General features: G+C 34.7%; 1 protein-coding gene across 1 annotated transcript in view; it reads right to left on the reverse strand.

Moving 5' to 3' along the window:
• The window catches only part of kis (chromodomain helicase DNA binding protein kismet), a 111,071-nt gene that overhangs the window by 18,593 nt on the left and 67,182 nt on the right, over nt 1-25,296 (reverse strand). The window contains 9 exon segments of the mRNA XM_089096769.1: nt 134-402; nt 2,654-2,925; nt 3,559-3,766; nt 5,537-5,825; nt 7,474-7,720; nt 8,654-8,941; nt 9,801-10,081; nt 11,195-11,308; nt 12,497-12,585. Coding sequence (XP_088952895.1) covers nt 134-402; nt 2,654-2,925; nt 3,559-3,766; nt 5,537-5,825; nt 7,474-7,720; nt 8,654-8,941; nt 9,801-10,081; nt 11,195-11,308; nt 12,497-12,585 — 2,057 coding nt within the window.

Raw genomic sequence — 25,296 nt, forward strand, 5'->3', positions numbered from 1 at the left:
AGCCATCGGTTTAAGCGATCCCTTTCCTTCTTATTTAATTTCTTTACTCGTTATAATAAAAGCTAACGAAAAAATATTGACGCATATGCTACAAAAGCGGTATAGCATGGACAAATTTAACAAAGCGAAATACCTTAGGCCAGCCAATTGCATCAGCAAGAGATTGAGCTAATAGTTGTGCAGCTGCTGGATCAGTAGCCGCCATGGCTAGCATCTGGGGGTCAATAACAAACGCCTTTGGTTTAGGCTCCTTTACTTCTTCTTCTTCTTTTTTGAAGGCTATATTTACTTCCTTTCCTATTTCCGGTTTAGTTTCACTTGACTCAGATGGTTCATCTGCTTTCACTTCCCCTTTGGGAATCACCTTCAAAGCTGCTTGATCTGTTTCGTCATCATTACCCGCTAAAAAAAAATATAACAGGTTTCACAGACAAAATATTACCGATTCCGGTGAATTTCTGAAAAAAAAAAAAAAAAAAAAAAAAAAAAAAAAAAAAAAAACTGCCACCAATTCAACACTTGTATGTACAATGAAGCACGGGACGAGGTAACCCAGAAATGTCTGACAAACAAACCTTCGAATTCTGTTTTAAATATTTGTTTTGTACTCCCTTACAATTATAACACATCTTCTAAATCCCTCGCCAAAAAACACATAAAAAATGGTACACCCTTTTGTACCTCTTTCAAAACTGTTAAACAGAAGATGAAGTATTAAAAAACTAGGAAAATGCAGAAATTTTTTCATGGGTTGTTAGATCTTGAGGAAGCCGTGTGTACATCCCTGCTTTCTTTTTAGTATACCATATGCGTTGGATTTCTGAGTGATAACTTTAGTTGATCCTTTCTCGAAAAGTTATTTTGTTAGCACACTCACATAATTTTCAAGTATTGTTGCTGTTATACAAGTCCACAGATAATTTTTACTAATAGAGCTGTCATTCACTCTGGCAAGGCAAAAATATCATGGATCTTTCATGTTTTTCCTGATTTGACATAAATTTATTATATTTAGTGCTAATTCAGTCTAGGACTTTCCAACCTTCACAATCTAAAGGTAATCCCTTGTTATCTATGGTAAGTGGGTTTGTTTTTATTCTTCCTTCAGTCAAAAGCAATAAGGGGGCAAGGTTCACATTTTGACAGGGTTTTATTTCTAAAAGTTCATACAGACACAAACTTGCCTCTACAGTGACCATTGCACTGTGGTCAACAGGCATAACTAACGAAACTGAGACTTTCACGCGCCAAAATAACAAATTTTGTGACACAAGTTTATCTGTTGTAAGTCCTTGTTTTATTCCAGTGTTTTATTATTGTATGTGTATTAATGTTTTATAAAAGTTCAGTGTTTTGTTATTGTATTTTATGGCCCCCTACAAGCCAAACTTCTTGGGCCAAGTGACCGATTTACGTTTGCAATTTTTTCTTTTTTTTTAGTATCAAGTAAAGATGGTGGGAGCAGTGAAGATGTTGAAAGTAGAATAGCCAATGCTCAGGGTGTTTTTTCACAGCTAAAAAAAAGTTTGGAAGAACAAAAAAAATTTTTAAACACGAAAAACGGGTTTTAATTTTCTAACAAGCAGTGAACTACAAAACAATTAAAATTCCAAAATTATTTGGAAGAATAGGAAGATAAGTCTGCAAATCAAGATTAGAATATTAGAAGCTACAGTGATGACAGTAGTCAAATATGGCTCTGAAGCATAGGCGCTCAGAAAAGGGGAGGAAGATTTGTAGATGTTTTCCAGAGAAATTGCTTAAGGATTGTTCTGGGTACCCGGCTGACTGACCGTATTTCAAATAATAGGCTATACGAAAAATGTGGTTCAATACCGCTCTCTGGGGCTATAATGAAAGAAAGGTTGAGGTGGCTGGGGCACGTTGTGCGGATGAAGGATGACAGATTGCCGAAGATTGTTCTTTTCGACCAACGGTCTGGGGCTAGGCAGAAAGCAGGTCGTCCTAGTCTGGAGTGGGAGGACGTCATACAGAAGGATTTAAAAGAAATGGGAACTTCGTGGGCGAGTGTAAAAAGGGAAGCTTTAAATAGATTGGGATGGAGGAGCGTGCGTAACTGTGTTGGCCTCAAGCGGCTTGGTGCTGCGTAGTGTAGTAGTAATAAAAGATTAATTAATAAACATTGAAAATCTAACGATCTAATATTTAACTCTAAGTCTATATATTTTTGAAATATTTAGTATCGACCGACGTGAAACAGCCAAATAACACAGTCAATTTACGTTAGCCAGACAACCAGTCGAACAAAATGTCTTTTCTCCAATCATAACTGCACCGCAAATGTTTTTCACACTGCAATCTTTCCCGTTCTTCACTTCCTATATCCTGAATTACAGCTCTTTACTAGGTTACAGCTACTGCTGCAGCCATGAAAAAAATATTATAAAAGCTGGTATTCCAAATATATAAAATTATCGGCCACTCGACCTTCGAAGACAAATACACCCCCCCCCCCCCCAAAGTATTAACTAGTTGTGTGCTGGATCCAGAAGGAATGGAATGGCCACAGTGCAAGTTAATTTTTCCCATTCAGTACTTATATTTTGCCGAAAGGTCTGTATGCGGTCTTTGTTTTGTTATTGTTTACTTTATCCCGTTATAGAAAATCTATTTGATCTTAATAAATCCCTACCTTCTTTCTTATCACTATCTTCACAAGAATCGCCCTTTTCTTTATTTCCAGCTTCTAATATTTTGGCCGACGGCATTTCACCATTTATATTTGGTTCTTCTTTTAATTCTTTAATTTGATTACCAGGAGCTTCTTCATCTTCAGCTTTTACTTCTTTTAATTTCGGTTTTTTGTCAGAAAGGGATTCTCCTGCTAGAAGCCGTCTTAATATCTCTCTGAAGCCAAGTTCGGGCGCATTCAGGTAATACAGAGAAGTTCCTTTCAGCCCATGTCTAAAAAAGAATAAAATTTAAGATACGATACAACAAGAAAAGTAACAAACCAGTCTGTGTCTTTGCAATATGCTTCTTCTTCTGGGTAAACAAGGATCAAATGGGTTTACTCAATACACTGCTCTGTTACAAAACGCACGTTGAGACCCATAAACATAAAAGATGCATGACTAACATACAGTACGGCGCCCCTTCACTTTTCAACACAACTACACTCCACTTTAACACATACAATCGTAATAACCTTAACAATAGGGTTCCTCCCTTTCTCTCCTGACATGCACACACTTTACCTATTGAAAAAAAGAAGAAGAAAATTAGTACAAAAAAATTGTCTTCTTTGCAAATAATCTCGCTGAAAACCGAACATGGAAGATCAGCTAAAGGATCTTAAACTTCTTAATAGTTTTCAGAAATATGGAAAGCAACAGGAGAGAGGTTTCAATCATTAAGCCGGCAATGATGGGTACAAATTCCTCAAAGCAAATTTGCTATTAGACTTCGGGGATCCACGACCAGCCAAAAGCTTGAAACACGAATTGAGTACAAATATTTCATGTATTAAAACTATCTAATAATTATTTCAGATAAGAGAAACGAGCTTATGATGAAATAACAGCAGAAAATTCTAACCTTGCAGCTGCCAGGAGAAGATCTTTATCGTGAATTCCACATTTCCACCATTCTGGAATGTCTTTGGATTCTTGACAAATTTCAAGTCTAGCATCAAGATCAGGCAGTAACAAAATTTCTTCACGGATCTTACAGAGTAGCTCCAATCGTTCGAGGCAGCGCTGAGCTTTGGCAGGACTTACTGGTTCAACCAAACTTTGTGCAATTTCTATAAATTGAAAACAAAAATTAAGGTCACAGCTAAGCAGATAAAGAAGGGTTGCTGAACCAAAGGAGAGTATAATAAATAATTATAAGGTTAAACTGAGAAGAAAAAAGTTCATTATTTGGACAAAAAAAAGAATCATAAATCTAAAAGTAAAGAAAGCAGATAAATAAGGGAAAGCAGATAAATTTCTTCACGGATCTTACAGAGTAGCTCCAATCGTTCGAGGCAGCGCTGAGCTTTGGCAGGACTTACTGGTTCAACCAAACTTTGTGCAATTTCTATAAATTGAAAACAAAAATTAAGGTCACAGCTAAGCAGATAAAGAAGGGTTGCTGAACCAAAGAAGAGTATAATAAATAATTAGAAGATTAAACTGAGAAGAAAAAAGTTCATTATTTGGACAAAAAAAAAGAATCATAAATCTAAAAGTAAATAAAGCAGATAAATAAGGGTTGCTGAACCAAAGGAGAGTATAATAAATAATTAGAAGGTTAAACTTAGAAGAAAAAAGTTCATTATTTGGAAAAAAAAAAAAAAAAAAAAAAATCATAAATCTAAAAGTAAATAAACATAAACGGGGAGTACTGAAGGACTCTAATAGCCCATACTTGTAAATTTCATTTTAGAATAAGGCTACCCAACAAAAAAGAAAAGTATCTAAATCGTATATGACCTTGACAGATATCAAATTGATTAACTACTTTTAATCTTAGAGATATTGTACTTGGTATTATTGTCATAATATGGCATTTATGGGCTATGGCACTGGCTCTACATTGAAACTTGGCACTAAGAAGATGCATTGCATTGCAAAAGGCCCTTGGCTGAGTTTCCCTCGTCTATAAAATTTGGAATCTCCATCCATACACTGGTTACATTATTTCCAGCCAAAGACCAAGGAGTTGAGAGTTAAATGCCACACATCTAAATTATATATTTATAATTCCAAGTCACTTTAGCAATTGGTGGTGTTTTATTTAGTAATTTATATAAGGAAACTTTAATTGATATTCAAGGTCAGCTTCACTTTCTCAAGATCTTATTTTAGTGTCTTAAGCAGAGATTAGACACCATGTTTGGGAGCCAATATAGAAATGTGTCTTACACTTAAAATAATTAAATCGACATTGCACATACTAAAAAGACTACTAAAACAAAAACATAGAACATATGTATCCTCTTTTAAGAAATTAAAAAAAAAATCATGGAATTAACATTTTATGTACATAATCCGAAATGCTGATAGTTTTCCAGAACGAAATACAGGACCCCCTCCTAAGTCAAGCTTATGAATACAACCAAGATATTAAATCTTCTAAAATCCTTAATCCTATTTTTGTCACCAATTCAGAATTTTTTTTTAATAGCTTGACTAAATTTGTTCTTAGCTAATCCATTTAGATGAAGAAGAGCTTAAAGTCTGGTAGAATTGACAATAGGAAATCAAATTTACATTTTATTTTATATTCTAAGAAGATTTGCTTTTAATGGCTAATTCGAAAAATAAATATAAGCTCAAGGTTTTATATGCAGAAATAAATAATAATAAAACAAATCAACATCTAAAAGCTACCATCGAAACAAGTACTTTTTCTATCTCGTCTGGTATATTCATCTAAGTTAGAGCTTCATTATAGAATATTGATTATATCCAGCTCTACAATATTGTTCTAATGGGTTATAAAAAGAAATCTGATTTGTATTTTTTTATATTTTGCATCTCTTTTACATAGCCTTTTGTCAACAATGATCCTATTTAATGGTACAAACCTTCAGTTTCATCCATTTTTCTTCCACTGACTTTTTTGCACATAGCACAAAAAGCCCTCAAGTAATCCGTAAGCCCTTCGTCAGATTTATGCTCTAGGTGGGCAACAGCTCGGAATCGCGTCCAATCATAACGGCCCACAGCTCTGTTGTAATCCACGCCAAAGGTACACAATGCACTGAAAAAGTCCTTTTCCTCTTTTCTTGTCCAACGCTTAATAGGTGGTGGAGTCAACTTATTTGGTTCAGGCTCACGAGTCATAACGTCAATCCTTTCACGTCTTTCAACTCGCTGAAAGAAGAAAATAAATTCAATGGTTTTAGACGAATAAAAACTAAGCTTTTACGAACACTACGTTAACAAAAAAAGTCGTTAGAAAAAAATTTAGTTTTCTAGTGAGATTTGTTGATGAAAATTCAGAATCATCAAGTGCCTTATATTCGACCTTTCTATTTACATAAGTATGGACACAGACATGGTTTTACCAGGAAAGAGAGAGAGTGGGTCAAGAATTTCTCCTTAGGGGCAACCCAGCTAGGGGCGACCCATAGTAGCCGAAAATTCAGAAACGTGTTTTGAAATAAACTGTGACGCGAAAAAGAATCTCCATTTGAAGCTGATTCAGTAATGGTAACTGTTATTCTGATTAAATTTAATAATAAAAGTAAGTTGCAGAAAAAAATTTATGAAAATGTAGGATCTATCAGAAAATGGTATTGGGTCGAAATAAAAACTACACCACTGGAATCACTAGGGTCGAAAACTCCATAATAACCTAAAAGAATTACGGTTCCCAGCAAGGAAAATCCCCATTTCGCATGGGAAGAGGTAATTTGTCTTCGTTTTTTTATTCTCCAATATTTTTTTTAGATGCCGCTAATTTGGCACTAAGAAATCATAGAGAGATGATTAGGGGCTCATTCAAAAGGAAATTGCTATATCTCCGTGCTTTTTGTAAGTAATAAAACAATAGATTAAATACAAATACAATTTTTGACAAAAACTGCACCTTCATATACCTGATGATATAGCACGCATATCTTTTGACAAGATAATATAACACATTATCTTTTGAAAAGTTGCTTTTGAAACTCAGAAACTTGCCATATTAGAACTAAAGCAAAACTGACGTCATGGATGCAAATTTAGAGAATCTCCTGTTTAACTTTTATGGCTAAATATTCCACCCTTTCCCCTAAACGACATTGGATAATGTGATTGACAGATGCATTCAAACTACAATAGAACAAAATTTTTGAATTAAAAATAGGATACATATTTGAATTATGGTTTAGAAAACCTTGATTTATATTTTTATTAAAGCATATTATCCGAAATAAATATGACTATTCTGTTAGTAGCCTAAAAGGTTACATTCTAAGGCTTACCTAAACACAGTAATAGCTATATAATTTATAACTAAGATATTGCAGTGATCTTCACAGGAGCAGATAAAAACAATAATGCCCGAAGTCTTTCTACCCAGAAGCTTGTTTATCAAATTTACTTACTTTTTATCCTTCTGATAATGCTGTACTATTGAAGAAAGTCTTCAATTGGGATTTTGTCTGAATTTTAAGTATTTAGGCAAAGAATTAAACGACGTCTAACTTTACTTTTTCTATTAAGCGACGTACGCATGAGGAGGTGGGCTTCGGGCCCCAAACAGACCCCTACACACATAAACAACTAAACGAAAATATATATATATATATATATATATATATATATATATATATATATATATATATATATATATATATATATATATATATATATATATATATATATAATCACATTTTTTGCTAGTCAAACATTTATTTGATAATCCAGTTAGATTCGAAGATTCCAGAAATTTCTGAGCCAAACTATTTAGTTTGAAGTAGACACCGATAAATAAAACCCGTTTTTCTATTTCTTAATCTAGAACAATACCAACCTTGGCTTTCTGGGCATTTTTCAGTTCTTCTTTTTTAAATTTCCTTTGGTATGACGTCACAATACGTCTTACCCGAGCATTTAAATCCGCAGCTGAAGGCCATGGTAGCTTTTCTGAATCTGTACCACTCGCAACAGGTGATGGGTCTGGCGTAGCGGCAGGTGTTTCTCCTGGTGTTTCAACAGGGCTTTCATCATTAGTATCGTCTTCTTCGTTATCCAAGTCCTTGTCTAGATCTTCATCATTCCTAGAACCAAATAAGAGCTGAATTAGCTTTTAGAAATGATCGAAAGGTGAGCATAAATGCAAGTGCAAAAAAGGAGTAAAAAAGCATAAGGTTTTTGAGACTACGAAGTAAAAGTTTTCTATGTTTTATGAAAACCAGCGACATTTTCTGTCCAGTAGGTCTTTTAAAGTTTTTTTTTGCTATTTATTGTTGAAAGGAGCGAGGGAGGGGGGGGGGAGGACAAAAAGAATTTTCCCCTGAATCTTGCGTAATGGCCTCGAATAATTCTTTAAAAGAGTCTTTAAAATCAGCCCTTTCTACACTTATCCTAATGTATACAACTCCAACCCTATTTTGCCAACCATAAATTTTTAAATTGCACCTCTTCAGTGAACATAGTTGTATCGGTAGCTGCAACCTAGTAAAGAACGAACCACGGCCCATAGTAACCAAATATATAAAAAAAAAAGCGTTAAAAAACTGCTAGCGAGAACAATTGCCATTTTAAGCTGATTCCGGAATGGTAATTTTTGTCTCGATTAGTCTCAATAGTAAAATCTTATTTCGAAAAGAAATTTATGGGAATGTCGAAGAACAGTCTGGAACCCCTAAAAATAGCGTCGGACCGAAACAAAAAGCACACCATTAGAATCGCAAACCTTATTAAGTAACCTGCAGTCCCCTGGCTTGAACAACAAAGAAAATCACTTTTTATGCAAGGGTATTGCTGACTCGTCCTTTTTTTCCTTTTTTCTCTACTGCTAGCAGGGCAATGGAACATCAAATTTTAATAGGAATTCGATAGCAATGTAACAAACAAAAGCCAAAAGAAATAATTTGAACTTTCTCAAAACAAACCCGCATAGCAACAAGTTCTTCTTTTTATGTCAAAATTTATTTACATCCGGCTATATTCCGTTCATCACCAACATAGTATAATTAATAGATACTTACGACTCTATCTCCTTCATCAAATCAGCACCATCAGGAGGTCCACACTTGGCCAAGAACACCAGGGTTGGATCACTCCTCATGACCGCATAGCGTTCATAGCCGTGCTTGAACGTCCCCACCAACAGAGAAACATCAGCTTTACTATCCCACCATGAAGCCGGCGGTTGGTCACACGGTGGCGGGTAGATCGGGAGTTGACTTGCATGCGCTCCTTTGGCAATTTGGTCTGCAAGGTCCCCTATGACTTCTTGGCGAATGTAGTAAAGCATTCTAACTCTTAGAAGGACCCTAAAAAAAAGGTAATGAACGTCACCAACGAAAAACACATGGTAAAATGGATAAAGAAGAAAGAAACATGGATAAGAGCATAGCATTTTTTTTTTTTTTTTTTTTTTTTTTTTTTTTTTTTTTAATGCGGCGACTTTCAAAAGAACAATTACATTTATCAAAAAAACTACCCAGTATTTTTTTCAGAATGCCCTTACTTCATAGAACACCTCTTCCATGGTAGATTAAAAATAAAATAAATTCAACACAACTACATTTTAATTGCTTCAAAATCTATATGTTTGCTATAAATTCCCTTCCACTCAAAATACTCCCAAATACTCAAACTTCCTGAATACACCAAATAAAAAAACGTCTCTACATAATTTTACAAAAAATAAACTTAACAATTAAACAAGATTTTTCACATTCATTTTTAAACAATTAATTAAGTCATTTTCGCACAGCCTTTTCTAACAAAAAAAAAAAAAAATTGGTTCTTGACAATTGTTTGGTCAATTCTCTTATAATTCGAGGAAGAAGACGAAATAGTGAAAAAAGAAAATCAGTTTAATTGGTAAAAAAAAAAAAAAAAAAAAAAAAAAATCGATCGGTTTAATTATACAAAAAAAAATTATCTTGATTTAAGATCTACAACTGTTCAGATGTTTTAAATACTGAATTCTTTCATAAATATTTAGCAATCATAAACTTTACCCATTTTTTTCTTTGGTATGTGTTTTAAGATTTCATTCTTTTCTCCTGTTTTCCACCAAGCGATAAGAAAAAAACAAACAAAACAAACAAAAACAAAAATACGCCTGATATGGCAAACAATGAATAAATATATAAAAAAGTAAAAAAACAACAAAAAACTAACTTGTTTGAATGGCGGATAAGGTGCCTCTGATAAGGCGCGCAAAGAACATTTTCTCCATTATACTTTGGATCAAGGGCCCATGCAAAATGATCTAAGAAAGCTTGCTCTTCATCGTTCTCCAGCCTTTTCTTCCCCTTTCTACCCCGAGGCACAGGTGCTGAAAGTCCCATGTGATTCCTCATGGCCTTCTCCTCATCACCATCTCTTGCAGGTGCAATAAGGTCCATAATAAATGTCTTGATCCTTTCATCTCCCTTATACTGTTGCAACGAATAAAGAAGCTAAAAGAAATAATTCATGAGGACCAAGTCCATAGATGCACACATACGACCCTTAGGGGGCTTACAAAAAAGAATGTCTTGGACCAACCCGGTTATGAGTACAGGTATGTTTATATAAAATATGTGATAGCATTCAATGATGATGAAATGCTAAAAGATGGAAAATTGGTATCGAATCTGTAACGATTACTGTTTTCATACCGAACTCAATATATATATATATATGTATATATATATATATATATATATATATATATATATATATATATATATATATATATATATATATATATATATATATATATATATATATATATAAATTGTTATTTTTTATAAAGTAAATTGTGTGCGTTCGTGCGTGTATTCCACACTGAAAAGATATACATATATATATATATATATATATATATATATATATATATATATATATATATATATATATATACTCTCTTTCAGTGCGGAATACACGCAGGAACGAACGCAATTTACTTTAATCGCGTGTCAATTTTTTTTTTTTTTTTTTTTTTTTACAGCAAGTCCCAAGAACATCTAGAGAGATGAATAATGCGACAGTGTGATTTTTTACAATACTGCCTCGGTTTCCGTTTTACTTTTCCTTCAAACATATGAAACATGGGTTTCCGAGAGAAAAAACATAATCATTAAATTTTTCCCAACATCTCCCTGATCGTACGATGAATTTAGTAAATATACTGTGTATTTATAAACCCTTTTTTATATCTTAGTTTTATAACATTAGTAGACCAACTTAAGTGCAAAAAAGTAAATGAGGAACAAAGGAAGAACAAAAACTCACCAACTCAACAGCTGATTCAGCCGAATGGGAAGTGCTGCATAATATCAGCCCCTTCCCCTTTTCATTTCTGTTCAAATTTTAAAAACAGTTTAGAGTTAAAAACTTAAGTAATCAAATTTTGCTTAATAACTCTTTTGCCGCGGAAAAATTCAACAAATCATACAGTAAGCGGAGTGCGTTCGTTAATTCGATTTTATCTTTTTTTTAAATTTCTAAATCATTTCTTCAATTTTAGCTAATAGTATCACGAAAAAAAAAATATGGAAAAATGCTAAAGAAAAAGCAGAAAAGCTTACTATAACTCGACTGCATTCAATAACATCTTCAACAGTAAAATTCTGTCTGAACTGAGAGTTCTGCATAACATCGCTCCATCTTCCCCAGCCAAAAGTCAAAAGCCCCTTCTCAACCTAGAATCAGATCATAAAAGTAAAAAAAGGCATAAATAAAGGAGCTGCCGCTTCACATACGCTTTTGAATTATCAGTTGCGTAATTGCACTCAATGCCTTGGAGCAAATAGCTCCAAGGCTCGGTATTAGCATGGCTGTGGTCATCATATTAATTCAAAATACTAATTAACCGTGAAACTAAAATGACATGATGAAAAAGAGAGGAGAAGCGGACTGTTAAGCGAAGAGACTGTTGACATTAAGTGTTCCGTTGAGCTAGTTACAAACTATTTTTCAAGCCATCATGAATAGTTATAATCCAGATTTTATGGAGTCATTACAGCTTTAAATATCAGCTTCACTCCAACAGAAGATCAAGTATTTCATTACAGTCTAAACATTTAAACAAAACAGAAACTATCTTGTTTTGAAGCTAATTTAGACAAACTCTCACATTTAAAAATATCATAAATGAAAATGTTAGCAAAATGAACGAATTTGTGGATGTTTTAAGGGTCCAGGATTTGAGAATAGGTTTGAAAAGCAATATTAACAATGAAAAGTAAGCAGAGTAAAAAGCGAAAAAAAGGTAAAGAATAGTAAGAGAAACTAATTAATGTAGTAAGAAAAGTAAGAAAGTAAGTAAAAAAAGAAGAAAAAGTAAGTAAGAACGACAAAAGTAAGTAAATTCATATTAAATTGCTTAGGGTGTATTACATGTATAAAAAAAACATGAACAAGTAGATAGCTTATCCACGTAGTATTATTAGTAAGGACGGTGGATGCAAAACATTATCCACACTGCACTAAGGTGCAGTGTGTTTTTTTTTTCGCAGCTGAAAGAAGTTTGGAAGAATATGAATACAATTTTTAATGCCGAGATTAAAATGCGTTAGCACAGTTGTCAGGTATGGCTCTGAGACTTGATCTCTTCCAAATGCTAAACAAAATATGCTCGATGTTTTCAAAAAACTGCCTAAGGATATCTTCAGATGCTCATTTAAATGAGTGTACATCGGTCATTATTAGCTTTATGAAGAGATTAATGAAAGAAATATTTTATCCTAGAGATACAATGAAAGATAAGTTAACATGGTTACGCCACCTTTCATAGATGAAGCAAGATTTTTGAAAATCAAAAAGCACGAGAACTTGTACTTTTCAGCAATCATATTAAAAACACACACAAAAAAAACACTATTAATTACCTTAAAACAGTCGCTTTTTGATTGACCTTTTGTTACATCTTCATGACTAGAATCTTCGTCTCCTCGACGACTTCGACGTTTCAGTTTTTCTAAAAGGAACAACAAAATATTACAAATATACCGGAACAGACACAATTCAATGGTCCTAATATAAACCACATCAGTTTACAAACATGTCGCTGTGGAGAATCCAGCGATACACGAGCATAAACCAAGCAAAGCGAGGGTACCATTTGCAAGATCACATTGGCAGAAGCTACTGACCCAAGTTGGTTGTCCGATTGAACAAGCTGCAACATGCCCAACAAGTGAATCCACAATTTGAATTTAATCCGCTTTTACATTGGGTCACCATTTTCATCGCTTCTGCATCAAGATGTTGCACCAAATCCATAAGTCTTCAGCTTCAACTTAGATCCTGAATTGGCGTAAAAACATGCTAAATCCAAGCTGAGACCAGAACCTCGGGACATGGAACAGGGAGTATAAAATTTCAGAGGCAATTTGATTAGCATATGCCTAGTCAAGCAGATAAGCCCCCCCCCAAGACATTTTAGACCGCTGACTTCCCTTAAAGGTTCTAGCAGGCTCCAAAGGTTTCAAAAATTGCCCATTCCCTAAGCTACTACACATTCCCAAATTACCAATGTTTTTCTTAGCTTGCATGAGTGGTGTTTTCTTAGATATACTCAGTTTCCAAGTACATTAAAAAAAAACCTCTTGATCATGAGACACAAAGAAAACACATTAGTGTGATTTTTTCCTGGTGGCAATAGTGATTTATATTGAAATTGATGAGTGTTACTGCAGATGCAAAATTCCGAGTTGAGAATCACAGCAAGCCTATTAAATTATCAGCTGACAAAAAAAAACTACAATAAGAATTTTCATCCCGAGATTGAGATAAGTTTCAGCTAGCAAGGCGAAACGAATACGAAGGCTTTCTAAAAGATACGCTAAGAACATTAATTCCAATCGTACTTCTTATTTGTGCGAGAGGAACTTCTGAGTTAATAGTAGACTTAGAAACAAAATACAGGTATTCTTTAATATTACTTGAAAACCATTTACTTTTGAGCCTTTCGAATGTCCACCCGAGATTGGAATATATATATAAATAATTAATTGCAAATTAGGACATGTGCGTTAATTTTACCAAGCTTTTGTATTACATGTAAATCAGCACTGCTATGTATATTGGAATGAAATCCGTTAATGAATAAATAAAAAGTTCGTTCCTACATAAACACTTAATTTTTCTTCAACGAATAAAACTCCATATTATCTATGGGATTGCGATCCCTGACTTGAGCAGCGACATCATCGAGTAATTCTAGAAGAACAGACACCCAAAAATTTTTTATTGCAAATATAACGATGATATTCTTTTTTATTTATAGGGATGATGGAAGAGTGAGAGGAAAACAGAAAAATAAGAGAATCTAACAAAGAATCTAAAGAGTATAAAATTCATTTTACTTAAAATTATTAATATCAATTAGGCACTATCTATTCAATTATGATACATGACTATGCAACTGAATTTAACTATTTCAGCATTTTCTAGAAGTGTCAGATTTTCTCGTAATAATTGCCTTAATAGGTTGATGGTGACTGTAATATATATATATATATATATATATATATATATATATATATATATATATATATATATATATATATATATATACACAATTAACACCAGAAAAATATGTACTGAAGAAAAAAGTTTCAATGCGAGCAAAGCTTACTTTTTGCTCTTCCTGTGAGTCCCCCTTCAAGTTCTCCACCAGATCCTCCTGATAATAATATCCATTATATATATATATATATATATATATATAAAAAAAAAAAAATATATATATATATATATATATATATATATATATATATATATATATATATATATATATATATATATATATATATTATATATATATATATGTCTCTGAACCATAAAGAACTGGTTTCTTTAACTAAACGGATTAAATTACAGGTGAAATTTGTTGCGCGACTGACTTTTCTTGAGTAAACATAATTGTAATTAATATTACAACCAGTGAACGAACTTGCTTATCCTTGGACTTTGATATTTGACTATTCTTTGGATTGGCGCTTTGTATTTCAATTTGCATAGTGATATATTACAACCGGCGAACGAACTTGATTATCCTTGGACTTTATTGGACTTTTCTTTAGAATGGCGCTTTGTATTGCAATTTGCAAGTGATTTTTTGCGCAAAAAATGCAAAACACGCAGTGAACGAGTGCACAAGGATTTTTGAATAGCGGTGCGTTTGATAAAACAAATGCGATGGAAGCAGCGGCGATGAACCAACATCTCCAGGAGATAAGTTTTAAGTTGAATCTCCTACCGAAATAGTCTTCGGACATTTTAGAAATACACCAGGAATTTAGCCGGGTACAATTATCTCAAGCCTTAGAAAATAACGAGAAAATGACAAGAGAGATCAGTGCTATGACTGAACGTTTGTCGGCAACAAATCGCAGAGCGGATTTGTTAGAAGCAGAATTCAGGAGGGCAAATCTTATTTTGTAGTATTTTATACCATCACAGCAGCCTGGTAAACGTTAAAGGAGGAAGTCATGGAACTATTGAAACAGCTTTGTTCGATCTCTTGATATATCAAGTTATGTAATTAAGGACGTTTACCGATTGGGTGCTACTGAACCAGTGGTAATCAAGTTTAATGTGGCAGAATTGCGCGATTACATCTTACGTAATAATGGACCTTTGAGGATGTTTAGAGTTAAATTTGCTCCCAATTTTACCTACGCACAAAGGGAAGCCCGTGGGCATTTAAGGCCATTGCTTGATAGGGATGTAGCGGAAGGAAGAACTGCTAAACTCAGAGGCACCAAGCTGTTCATTGAAGGGCGAACGTTTATGTACGATTTGGCAGTTGGAAAAGTTTTAAAAAGCATCGTAAACCAGGCTCCTCAGGCTAAAATGCTAGTGTTGGCCAAGCTCCTAGTAGAGCGGCACCACCCTCGCCATCTGTTGCAGTAAATCAGCCCCACTTTAAAAGTTCGGGGGGGGGGGAGAAAATTCCGGTAGTGAAGACAGCGATACCGGTACAGATGTGGATGCGCAAGCTATGCCCCAGTGACCAAGAGTTCAGAAATAATCAGTCCCGATGATCTACTAAGGAATCATCCAAAAAATATTCGTGGTGGCCGTGGAAGAGGTTATACTAGTGGTGGTAGTCCGTACCGTGGTAATATAGGAAGATCGAAATATAACACACGTAAAGACTACTCCAGGATGGATTTCAGGGAATCACAGAGAATTCCTCCAGAGACACCATTCAATCTTGCAGCTGATCAAAGTATAAACACAAATTAGCAGTACGCAGGCCATACGCGAGAAAACGTGGTCAAGTTTGTGTCTTGGAATGTTCAAGGACTAAGGAATAAAAAAAAGGGAAGTGGAACTTGACAAAAAATAACTTGAAATGAGCCTTTTTTTAAGTACACCCCTTACAATGTTAGATCTGCCCGGGATGAAGTGTATTTCACGTACAAGGTGTCAGAATGCGAGAGGTCAGATGCTGTATATTCGTGATGACTAGTCTTTTAGTATTCTCAGTGATTTGTCTGTATTTTATGAAGGGTTATGTGAGACTATTTTTGTTGTTGTTGTACTTTTGGGCTGTAATCCATTTATTTTCGGGTCTGTTTATCGATCTCCATCGGGTAACCCAAAAAGATTTTTTGAAGTTTTTGAACCGCTGTTGAAAAATCTGGAAGCGTTGAAAAAACCGGTTATTATTTTGGGTGATTTTAATTTTGATCTTTTGAATCTCGATGTTGGAAATAATAAGGAGTTTTTAACTATGATGTTGTGTTCTAATTTTCTTCCAAGTATTTCTCTGCCGACAAGAGTTACAGTTAACACAGCTACATTATTAGATAATATATTTTTCTCTCCTGTTTTATTTGATGCAGAAAAATCGTCAGTAATTTTGTCTGATATGTCAGATCATTTTCCAGTGAGTGTTCTTTTAAATTTAAAGAATAGTAATAAACAACATCGAGATTCAACAATGGATAATTCAAAAAAGCGATATACATGGATTGATTGTAAAGTTCTACGTCAGTTAATTGGTGACCATGATTGGAGTTCAGTTTACGGCTCAGATGATGCAAATGCTGCGCTTTTAGATTTTATTGATCAAATGATGGGACTGCAGGATCGGGCTTCTTCAACACGAGTTTCGCATGGAAAGTTTGCGCAGAAATTTGACCCATGGATTACTGAAGGTATTTTGGCATCGTTAAAACATAAAAATAGAAAATTTAAGAATTATTTAAAATTACAGACACCTGAGTCGTGTGTAGAATTAAGATTTTATAGGTATAAGCTAAATTCAATTATCAGACATGAGAAGAGAAAATATTATAAAAAGAAATTTTTGGAGTATAAATCGGATATGAGAAAAACATGGCAATTGATAAATGAAAAGATACGTCCTCGTAGTCGTAAGAATACTAGTGTTAATTGCCTTGTTTTAAATGGAGAAAATGTTACAGAGCCAAATGAAATTTTAAATGCTTTTGGAGATTATTTCAGTAATATTGGTTCTAGACTTGCATTGACTATGAATATGCAACTGAATTCCCTTTCTGTTCCAGTTAATGAGCAACATGCGGAAAATTCGTTTTCTTTTTCTGAGATTAAGCCTCATGAGATTGAAAAAGTTATTCTGAAGCTTAAACGGAGTTTTTCTAAGGACGAATTTGGATTTTCGGCTCAAACCGTATAGCAAATAGCGTAAAGCATTTCACCTTTGTTGGCACATATTTTTAATCTATCACTTATGCATGGGGTTTTTCCTGAGATTTTAAAAAAAGCAAATGTTATAGCATTACCTAAAGCTGGGAGTTCAACTGACCCTTCAGATTATAGAGGCATTTCTCTACTTTCAGTTTTCAGCAAAATTTTGGAAAAACTTGCAAATAGTCAATTACAAAAATATTTATTTGATAGTAAGATTTTACACAGTCTCAGTATGGTTTTATAAAAGGAAAGTCAACTGAACTGGCAATTCATGAGCTTTTACTAAATATTAATGATTCACTAGATGATGGTCAACACGCTTTGGCGATTTTTCTTGATGTCGAAAAGGTGTTTGACACCGTAAATCATCCGTTGCTTCTTTCTAAACTAAAGTCTCATGGTTTTCAACGCAAGCTATTAAATTTTTTGCATCTTACCTTTCCGGGTGACGACTAGATTGTGTTGATAAATCTCGTGATCTCCGTTCCGAAACTTTTCCAATTAATTACGGAGTGCCTCAGGGCTCTGTTCTTGGGCCTATTCTATTTATTCTTTTTATAAATGATTTTCCAGAAGTTTTGCCTCTTTGTAAAATTATAATGTTTGCTGATGATTTAGTAATTTTTGCTCCTCATCGGGACCTATCAGTTCTTTTCCAAAACCTCGAAAGTAAGTTACTAACTGTATCTGATTGGTATTCAAGGAATTTACTAGCTCTTAATGAAAAAAAATGCCAATATATGGTATTTTCGCGAACTGGATCAGTAGTGTCAGATACCTTCTCTCTTTTTTTGAATGGTCTTGAATTAAGACGGGTATATCAGTTCAAATATCTTGGATTTATTTTAGATGAAAATTTGTCGTTTCATAAATATGCAAACACACTGTCGTTCAAAATTTACCGAAATGTTGGCATGCTAACTCGTCTTTGTCACTTTTTTACTAAAGCTATTCTAAAATATATTTATTATTCTTTCGTCCACCCATATTTTCTCAATTGCATTTCGGTTTGGGCATCTACCTTTCCGTCTGTTTTCAAATCTCTCCAAATACTTCAGAATAAAGCAATGAGGATTCTTTTTAATGTTGATTGCAGAACTTCAGTTAGACACCTATATGGGACTTCAGGAATTTTTTTTTTTGGACCAACTTCATTTAATTTATATCTCTAGTATTTGTCACGATTATCAATATAGTAATTTACCTGTAAATTTCTCCGGCATTTTCTCAACTAATTCTCAATTTCATAATTATCCTACCACGCATCGTTCAGACTTTTCGTGCAAAATTCGCCCAACATCGAGAGCGGGATTCAGCATCTGTCACATTGGCCCAAAAATCTGGAACTCAATTCCAGCATAAGTTCGAGAATGCAGCAACAAGCGACATTTTCTAAGACTGGTGAAGAAATATCTTATGACATGCTAAGCATTTTGTTCATTAGGATTTTCTTTTTCGTTGTTATAAAATTTAGTTAGAAAATGGCTGTGTATTTTCGTTGGCAATATTTTCAGCTCTAAAGTATGCCACCAGGCATGTGCGCTGTTTTGTGACATTTATTTATGTACGTGTTATAAATAAAAATATTCTACTCTTCTACTCTACAACACTTTCTATAAAAACCTTATGTGCCCCCAGGGCATAACTTACAACCCTTGCCCTGAGAGCTGTGGGGGAGTGTCCTCCTCAAAAACATAATTTCTATCTGGAAATTCACTACGCTGAACAAAATGGCTATCCCAAAATTTTTAATAGATGTGTTTCGGGAAAAGGTGGGCGTGGAACGGGTGTTAGTTGCCTTCCAATCACTTTCGACTATTATAAAAGACACAAGCCACTCCAATTTCCAATTGAATGAGCCCTTTTCCAAGTTTCTACGACAACTTCATCGATACGAAGTGCCCTGGTCTAAGAGAAAAAAAAAATATAATAAATAAAACATTTTGCCAACATCGTTCTTATATGCCCCGAGGGCATAACTTAAAACCCTTGCCCTGAGGGTTGTGGGGGAGTGTCCTCCTCAAAAACATAATTTCTATCTGAAATCAATTACGCTGAACAAAATGGCTATCTCAAAATTTTGATTGGATGTATGTGTGCAAATGGTGGGCGTGGAAGGGGTGTTAGTTGCCTTCCAATCACTTTCGACTATTAAAAAGGGCACAAGCCACTCCAAATTCCAATTGATTGAGCCCTTTTCGAGGTTTCTACGACAACTCCTTCGATACGAAGTGCCTTGGTCTAAGACCAAGCAAAAAAATAATACATTGTGCCAACATCGCTCTTTACTTAAGCAGCGCTTTTGCGCTGCCTATGACAAGAACTGTTCGATTAAATGCGGCCTGTAATCTGATCTAACAATATGGAAACTCAGTAACTCCATACAAAATTATTAAGAGTTAAAGATACTACTTCACTCCGTCGAAATTATACTCTATCTAGCCCCAGAGAATAAAGGACCACCAGAAGATAATAAATGCTCTCTTAAAAAAAAAGACAGAAAAAAAGAAAAATTGCGCTTGTTTAATGCGTGAATTGTCGACCCTTATAGCGGTTTACTTGTTACAGAATATTATTCAGTAATTTTTCTTTGTCAGAATGCAATTTTTAGCCATTGTAACTTACCACCATCCAGATTAGATTTATGGTTTATATCTGGTATGATGGGAAAAGTGGCAACAGATGAAAAGTTTAGTAAATCAAACGTTATTAGACCGTTTATCCAGTAAAAATAACGGGTGTAGATTATTGAGCAGATGTGGTACCAGGTATTGGGGTGAGGATCTGTGGATCTTTTAGGGGGAGAAGGGAAACCTAAAGCACAAAAACTTGCAAAGGCCATATTTTTAAACTTTCTAAGAGAGATGCTTCAGCTAAATGTGAAGGGAGGTATTTAACCCCTGGCCTCGCTTCCTTTAAAGGGACTAAGCATGCAGTATTGGTGCTAAGGGGATGACAGCTGGTGACTGACCAGTCCTTATTGAGACAAGTTTTTTTTATCTTCAAACATAGAACTTTAGTGCAAAGAGGGAAACTCGTAAAAACGTAACAAAAGTGCAAATAAACAAATTTTTGATGCGTTTACTAAAGTTTTTTTTAACACCCCCCCCCAGCAAAAATCCTGGATACGCCCTTCATGGCAGCCCTCCTTAAACTTTATAGGATTAGCAGTACATTTTAGAAACGAACTTGCCTTATACGGCATTCGACCTCTGAAACAGGAGATTCAATATTCCTATAGATTTTCAGAAATTCTAAGAACATGTAACTTTTAGCTTGGACTCTCAATAAATCCACAAGGGAGGCATGTTGCATTTATGCCCACAAGTGTATCAACCCTCGTACAACACAACCCATTTAATCTAACCCCGTTCAACTAAACCTCTGTTTGACCCCCACCCTTCTGATGTAGATGTAAATGGGACCCAATTTTATAACCGTGCATCTGAACCCGTTTAATTTAATCCACATTCAACCGAATCCCCGATTTCTTCATAACCTTCCTTTGTCTCAGCCCTCATGCAACCCAGGAGATATTTTTCAGCAAAAATATCCAAACGTGCAAAGGCGGGAAATTCTATTTCGAAAAATTCCTTTTCCCGCCCATACCGCGGACAGCGTTGGAGTTTGGTCAGTGTCTACTCATTCTGGGAGCGGCATCCGGACTTCGGCTAGGCAATAAAGGAGGTTAAAAAATGGTCTTGCTAAAAATTAGTAATAATAGAAAAATTACCATAGAATATCTAGGACAAGCACGCCTCTGACATCACACCATCCCTTTTTCTAGCGCTCAGATGGCAAGATTCACACCCCTGGCAGGCCCAACGAAAATTCCAGGCGTTCTATTATTTCTTCTGTATTGGCATGATTCCTAGCCGATTTTTAAAACAATGTTTTCCTGGAAGATCCCAAGGATATCCACGACCAGGTCAAATAGGAATGACACCATTATATTGGACAAACTAGACTAAAAGGAACCCCATGGGCCAATCCCCCCGAGCACATTACACACACGGGCACTGCGAAATAACGGCGGTGCACATCTTAAGCAATGACACCTAATGGGAGAGGTTGGAAGATAAGTAGCTCATCTTACGAAAAGGGTAGATACCCAAACCGTTAAAAAGTATATTTATGGCCCAGAGCGGAATGGGGCTGTCAAACTGTTTTCACACTGGGATCAGCCCTCATAACCTGATAGTCTTAAGTTTAATATCGCTCTTTACTTTTTCTTGAAAAACTTCATTTTCAGAAAGTTTTCTAATTAATAAGAAAACTATACCCGGTTACGTTTTTGTTTAAGCAATTCTTGTTATCTAATTCAGTGGTTCTCAGACTTATTTATACACTGTACCCCTTTTTTCCTACAAAATTTTTTAGTACCCCTTCTCAGTTACTAGTACTAAGTAAACTATAGCTCAAATATACATAAAAGTTCCAGTCCTAGAGTTGTTTTATTTTTTGTTGGCTGGCCGTGTACCCCCTAAAAATGTTGGCGTACCCCCAAGGGATACGCGTACCACAGTTAGAGAGCCACTGATCTAATTTAAAGACGGGACTATGCCAGACAAACGAAAATTAAAATAATCTGCCTTTTTAATGATTTCAAAAACCTTATAAAAATTTCATAAACACAAGAACACCATAAATTCTACCAATAAAAAGCTGAGGTAATAAGGTCACTCAAGGAACAATTTCGGCAACGGTAATTCAAAAGGCGGTATGTTAGGCTTTTGTCGGCCAGCTTCATGGGCCAAATTCTTAACCCGAGTACGCTCAATCGATTAATTCCTGTCTTGTAACATAACACCTTTTCAATTAACAAAGGCGATTTAAGTTCGCGAGCAATAAAACATTCTAAACGTATACTATCATATAATCTGTAGGGTAGAACAGCAACTAATGAAAATGAAATATGTCAGTTACCCTTGCTTCTCTGTATTTTCTAGGGTTTTCCCGGGACCCACTCACGCCATCTCTTTCATAATTATGGCCTATTCCAAAAATTTTCGAAACAAGCTGTTTTTATGATAAAGTAATAAAATAAAAAAAAAAACACAAAATTTATCGAGAAACGCGCAAGCAGGGCTGTGGGGTATTTTAAAAGTTATACCCGACTCTGGCTCCGACTTCATTCAAAAGCTTTTTACTAAAACCCTGAATCCAAAGCCATGATTTCAAGCTTCATTTAAATAGATTTCATTCGTTACAACCGACAACGACTCTAGAGATTTTCAATTTACGAACTCCGACTCCATGCAGCAAAATTTACTAAAACTCCAACTCCACGGCCCTGCATGCAAGAACTACGAAGATTTTTTTTTAAGGTTTATTTTGTTTGTAGAATGATTGTCGAATATCAACTTCCTCTTTTGACAGTTTTTGGTCTTTTTATATTAAATTTTTATTTTCAGAATTTTAGTTTTAATAATTTCATCGTTTTTTGCCTCTTCTTCAGTGAGTTTGACTTTGTGAAAAGGTCTATACCTTCAAATAAGGAGATGGAATTTCCCCTATATTGGGTCAAAAACTCCTTTAAGTAAAACTTGAGGTCAAATGTACCTCCAAGAGGAAGGTACAGAAATAGGATAGCCCTACGTGCCTGAAAACAGGATAACCCCACGCAAATTGAAACTAAAAATTTTCGGTAAGTTTTATTTCTATAATTATTGCAGTTATTTCAAAAGGTATATATCTTCTCTTGGCCAGGCTATTAATCCCAGTGAATGAAACTTCCTAAGCATTGGCGTAAATAGACTTCCTTTTTGGGAGTGTCAGACATTCAATGTTTCACAGTTTATACTTTAGGAAACGACCCCCCCCCTTATCTTAGTTCTTTCTATATTACTCCCTTGACACCTAAATAAAAAGGTGGTGTGCAAAGTTTTTATTATTAAATTAAACAAATTTGATATATTATATACTTAGTTCGTTTTCATTTAAAATGCTCATTTTATACATAAGAAAAACAAGGACGTGTAATGTTAACGTAATTTTGAGGAATTTTGTTTCAAAGAGTTGGCAACCTGTAGTTTCATTTACACCATTTGGTTAAACAAACCATAAATATGCGTGCACACAGTTAGTACAGGAACATAGTCTCCTAAAACAGAAACAGAGGGAGGTGAAAGTGAGAAATATAGCACTGTCTGAAGACTACCTTCTATGAGACTTTCTTTCGAGACCAGGGGTGTCATACATCCTAGTCCCACAAAGGGTGACGTAACAGAATTCGTACGTAGATGAGTACTATCAAGTTACTACAAACTGTTGCAGCGGGGATGGAGCCCCAGGCCCTGTATTGCCAAGTGGTGCAAAAATCCACTGTGCTACCACAGGGTTCAGAATCATGACATAACGAGAATTCGAATCTGGTTTACCATGGTTAGAGCGTGCATGGTTAGAGCGTTTACCATGGTTAGAGTGGTCGTAACCACTTGTCTATATAACAAACTCGATAAATTTTACCAAAAAATAATATTAGTAGTTTTGGAAAAGAAGGAAGAAGAAAAAAGTATTAACATAGACATGGTACAGATGAACTTTGCAAAAAAAAAATATCATTTGATTAATTTCCACATAAAAAAAGGGAGACAAAGAATAGCACTAGCTTTTATCAGACTTCAAAACCCTTCTCATTTCTAAATTTACTATTAAGTCAGTTTCTTAGTAATTGGGTAAATCTTATAAAACCAGAAATTATACTAATAATTTAGGAATAGAAAAAAAAATGAAAAAAAGCTAATATACAGTCATGTTGTGGAAGAAATTCGCGATCGAAATTTTTTTTTTTTTTTTCACTTCCATACAAAGAAAAGGGAAAAAAGAATATCACTACCTTTTATTAAACCAAAAAACTCCCTTCATTTCTAAGTTCGTTGGTAATTTTGGTTACTGGTAACTTTATTATAACTGGTAACTGTATTATAACTCTTTATGAAAAGAAGGTGAGCTAAGTATTAGAAAAATTTGACATTCAGATACCTTACGATAGTCGAGTGGCTGAGAGCGTGTGCATTGATCGAAGGTGGACAGGTTCAAACCCTCCTATTGTAAGGAATTTCGTCAATTTCGTCAGACTATAATTTTTTTACTGTTCGAATTAAGCATGGGCACTGTTTCTGTTCTGTTTTCAAAGTTCCTATTTCTGTTCTGTTCGTGCAAAAAACAGAACAGAAATAGATTACCTGTTTTTTTTGTCCGGTTTCTGTTTTTATCTGACTCGGTTTTCTTCTGTTCCCGATTTTATTTTAGTGTACGAGAATGCGATATTTGGGAATTTCTACTACTACTACTACTACTAACAACTCACCGCCGCACCAAGCCGAGAATGAGATATTCGGAAATTTCAGACTTACAAAATAGTGTTTCAAATCGTAAAGAAGCGCAGTTATACGTTTCTACTGTAAATAAGCGTGGTTTTCTTCTTTCATTAATTTTCATAAATACAGCAGCACAAATTTATATAAATTCTGGAAGGGGGGAGGGATCACATAATCTTATATTTACGCCTTTGAAATAGTGGTAGATCCAGAGTTTCTGGAGGAGGAGAGGCTCGGCTTTTCCCTTGGGAATGAACCACAAAAACAGGCCTACATAATCAAAAGAATGCCCACTCGTATTGTTAAAGCAAAAGTTTGAAGTGTTAACAATGTCAAACTTGTATACCATTTTAAATATACAAGTTTCACTAACCTCGTTGTTACACATAAATGGATACGAGCCTGAGATTTGCCTGATTTTGGAAAAAGGGGAAAACATACCCAAAAAGTCAAAGAATGTTAATGAAAATCACACAATCAGATTCAACGTATTAGAGAACCCTTCAATAGAGGTTTCAAGCTCCTATCTGAAAAAATTTGGAATTTTCTAAAATTTGCCCTTTTTAAGAGTCAAAAGTGAACGGAGGGAAACTAGCCCCCCACGCCCTTTTTCCCCAAAATACCCCCGATAAAAATTTTGAGATTGCCATTTTGTTAAAAATAATTCAAAGGTCAAC

This window comes from Artemia sp. Qi Xiang Cuo, chromosome 11, assembly GCF_049724085.1.
Source record: "Artemia sp. Qi Xiang Cuo chromosome 11, ASM4972408v1, whole genome shotgun sequence".
Taxonomy (NCBI): Eukaryota; Metazoa; Arthropoda; class Branchiopoda; order Anostraca; family Artemiidae; genus Artemia; species Artemia sp. Qi Xiang Cuo.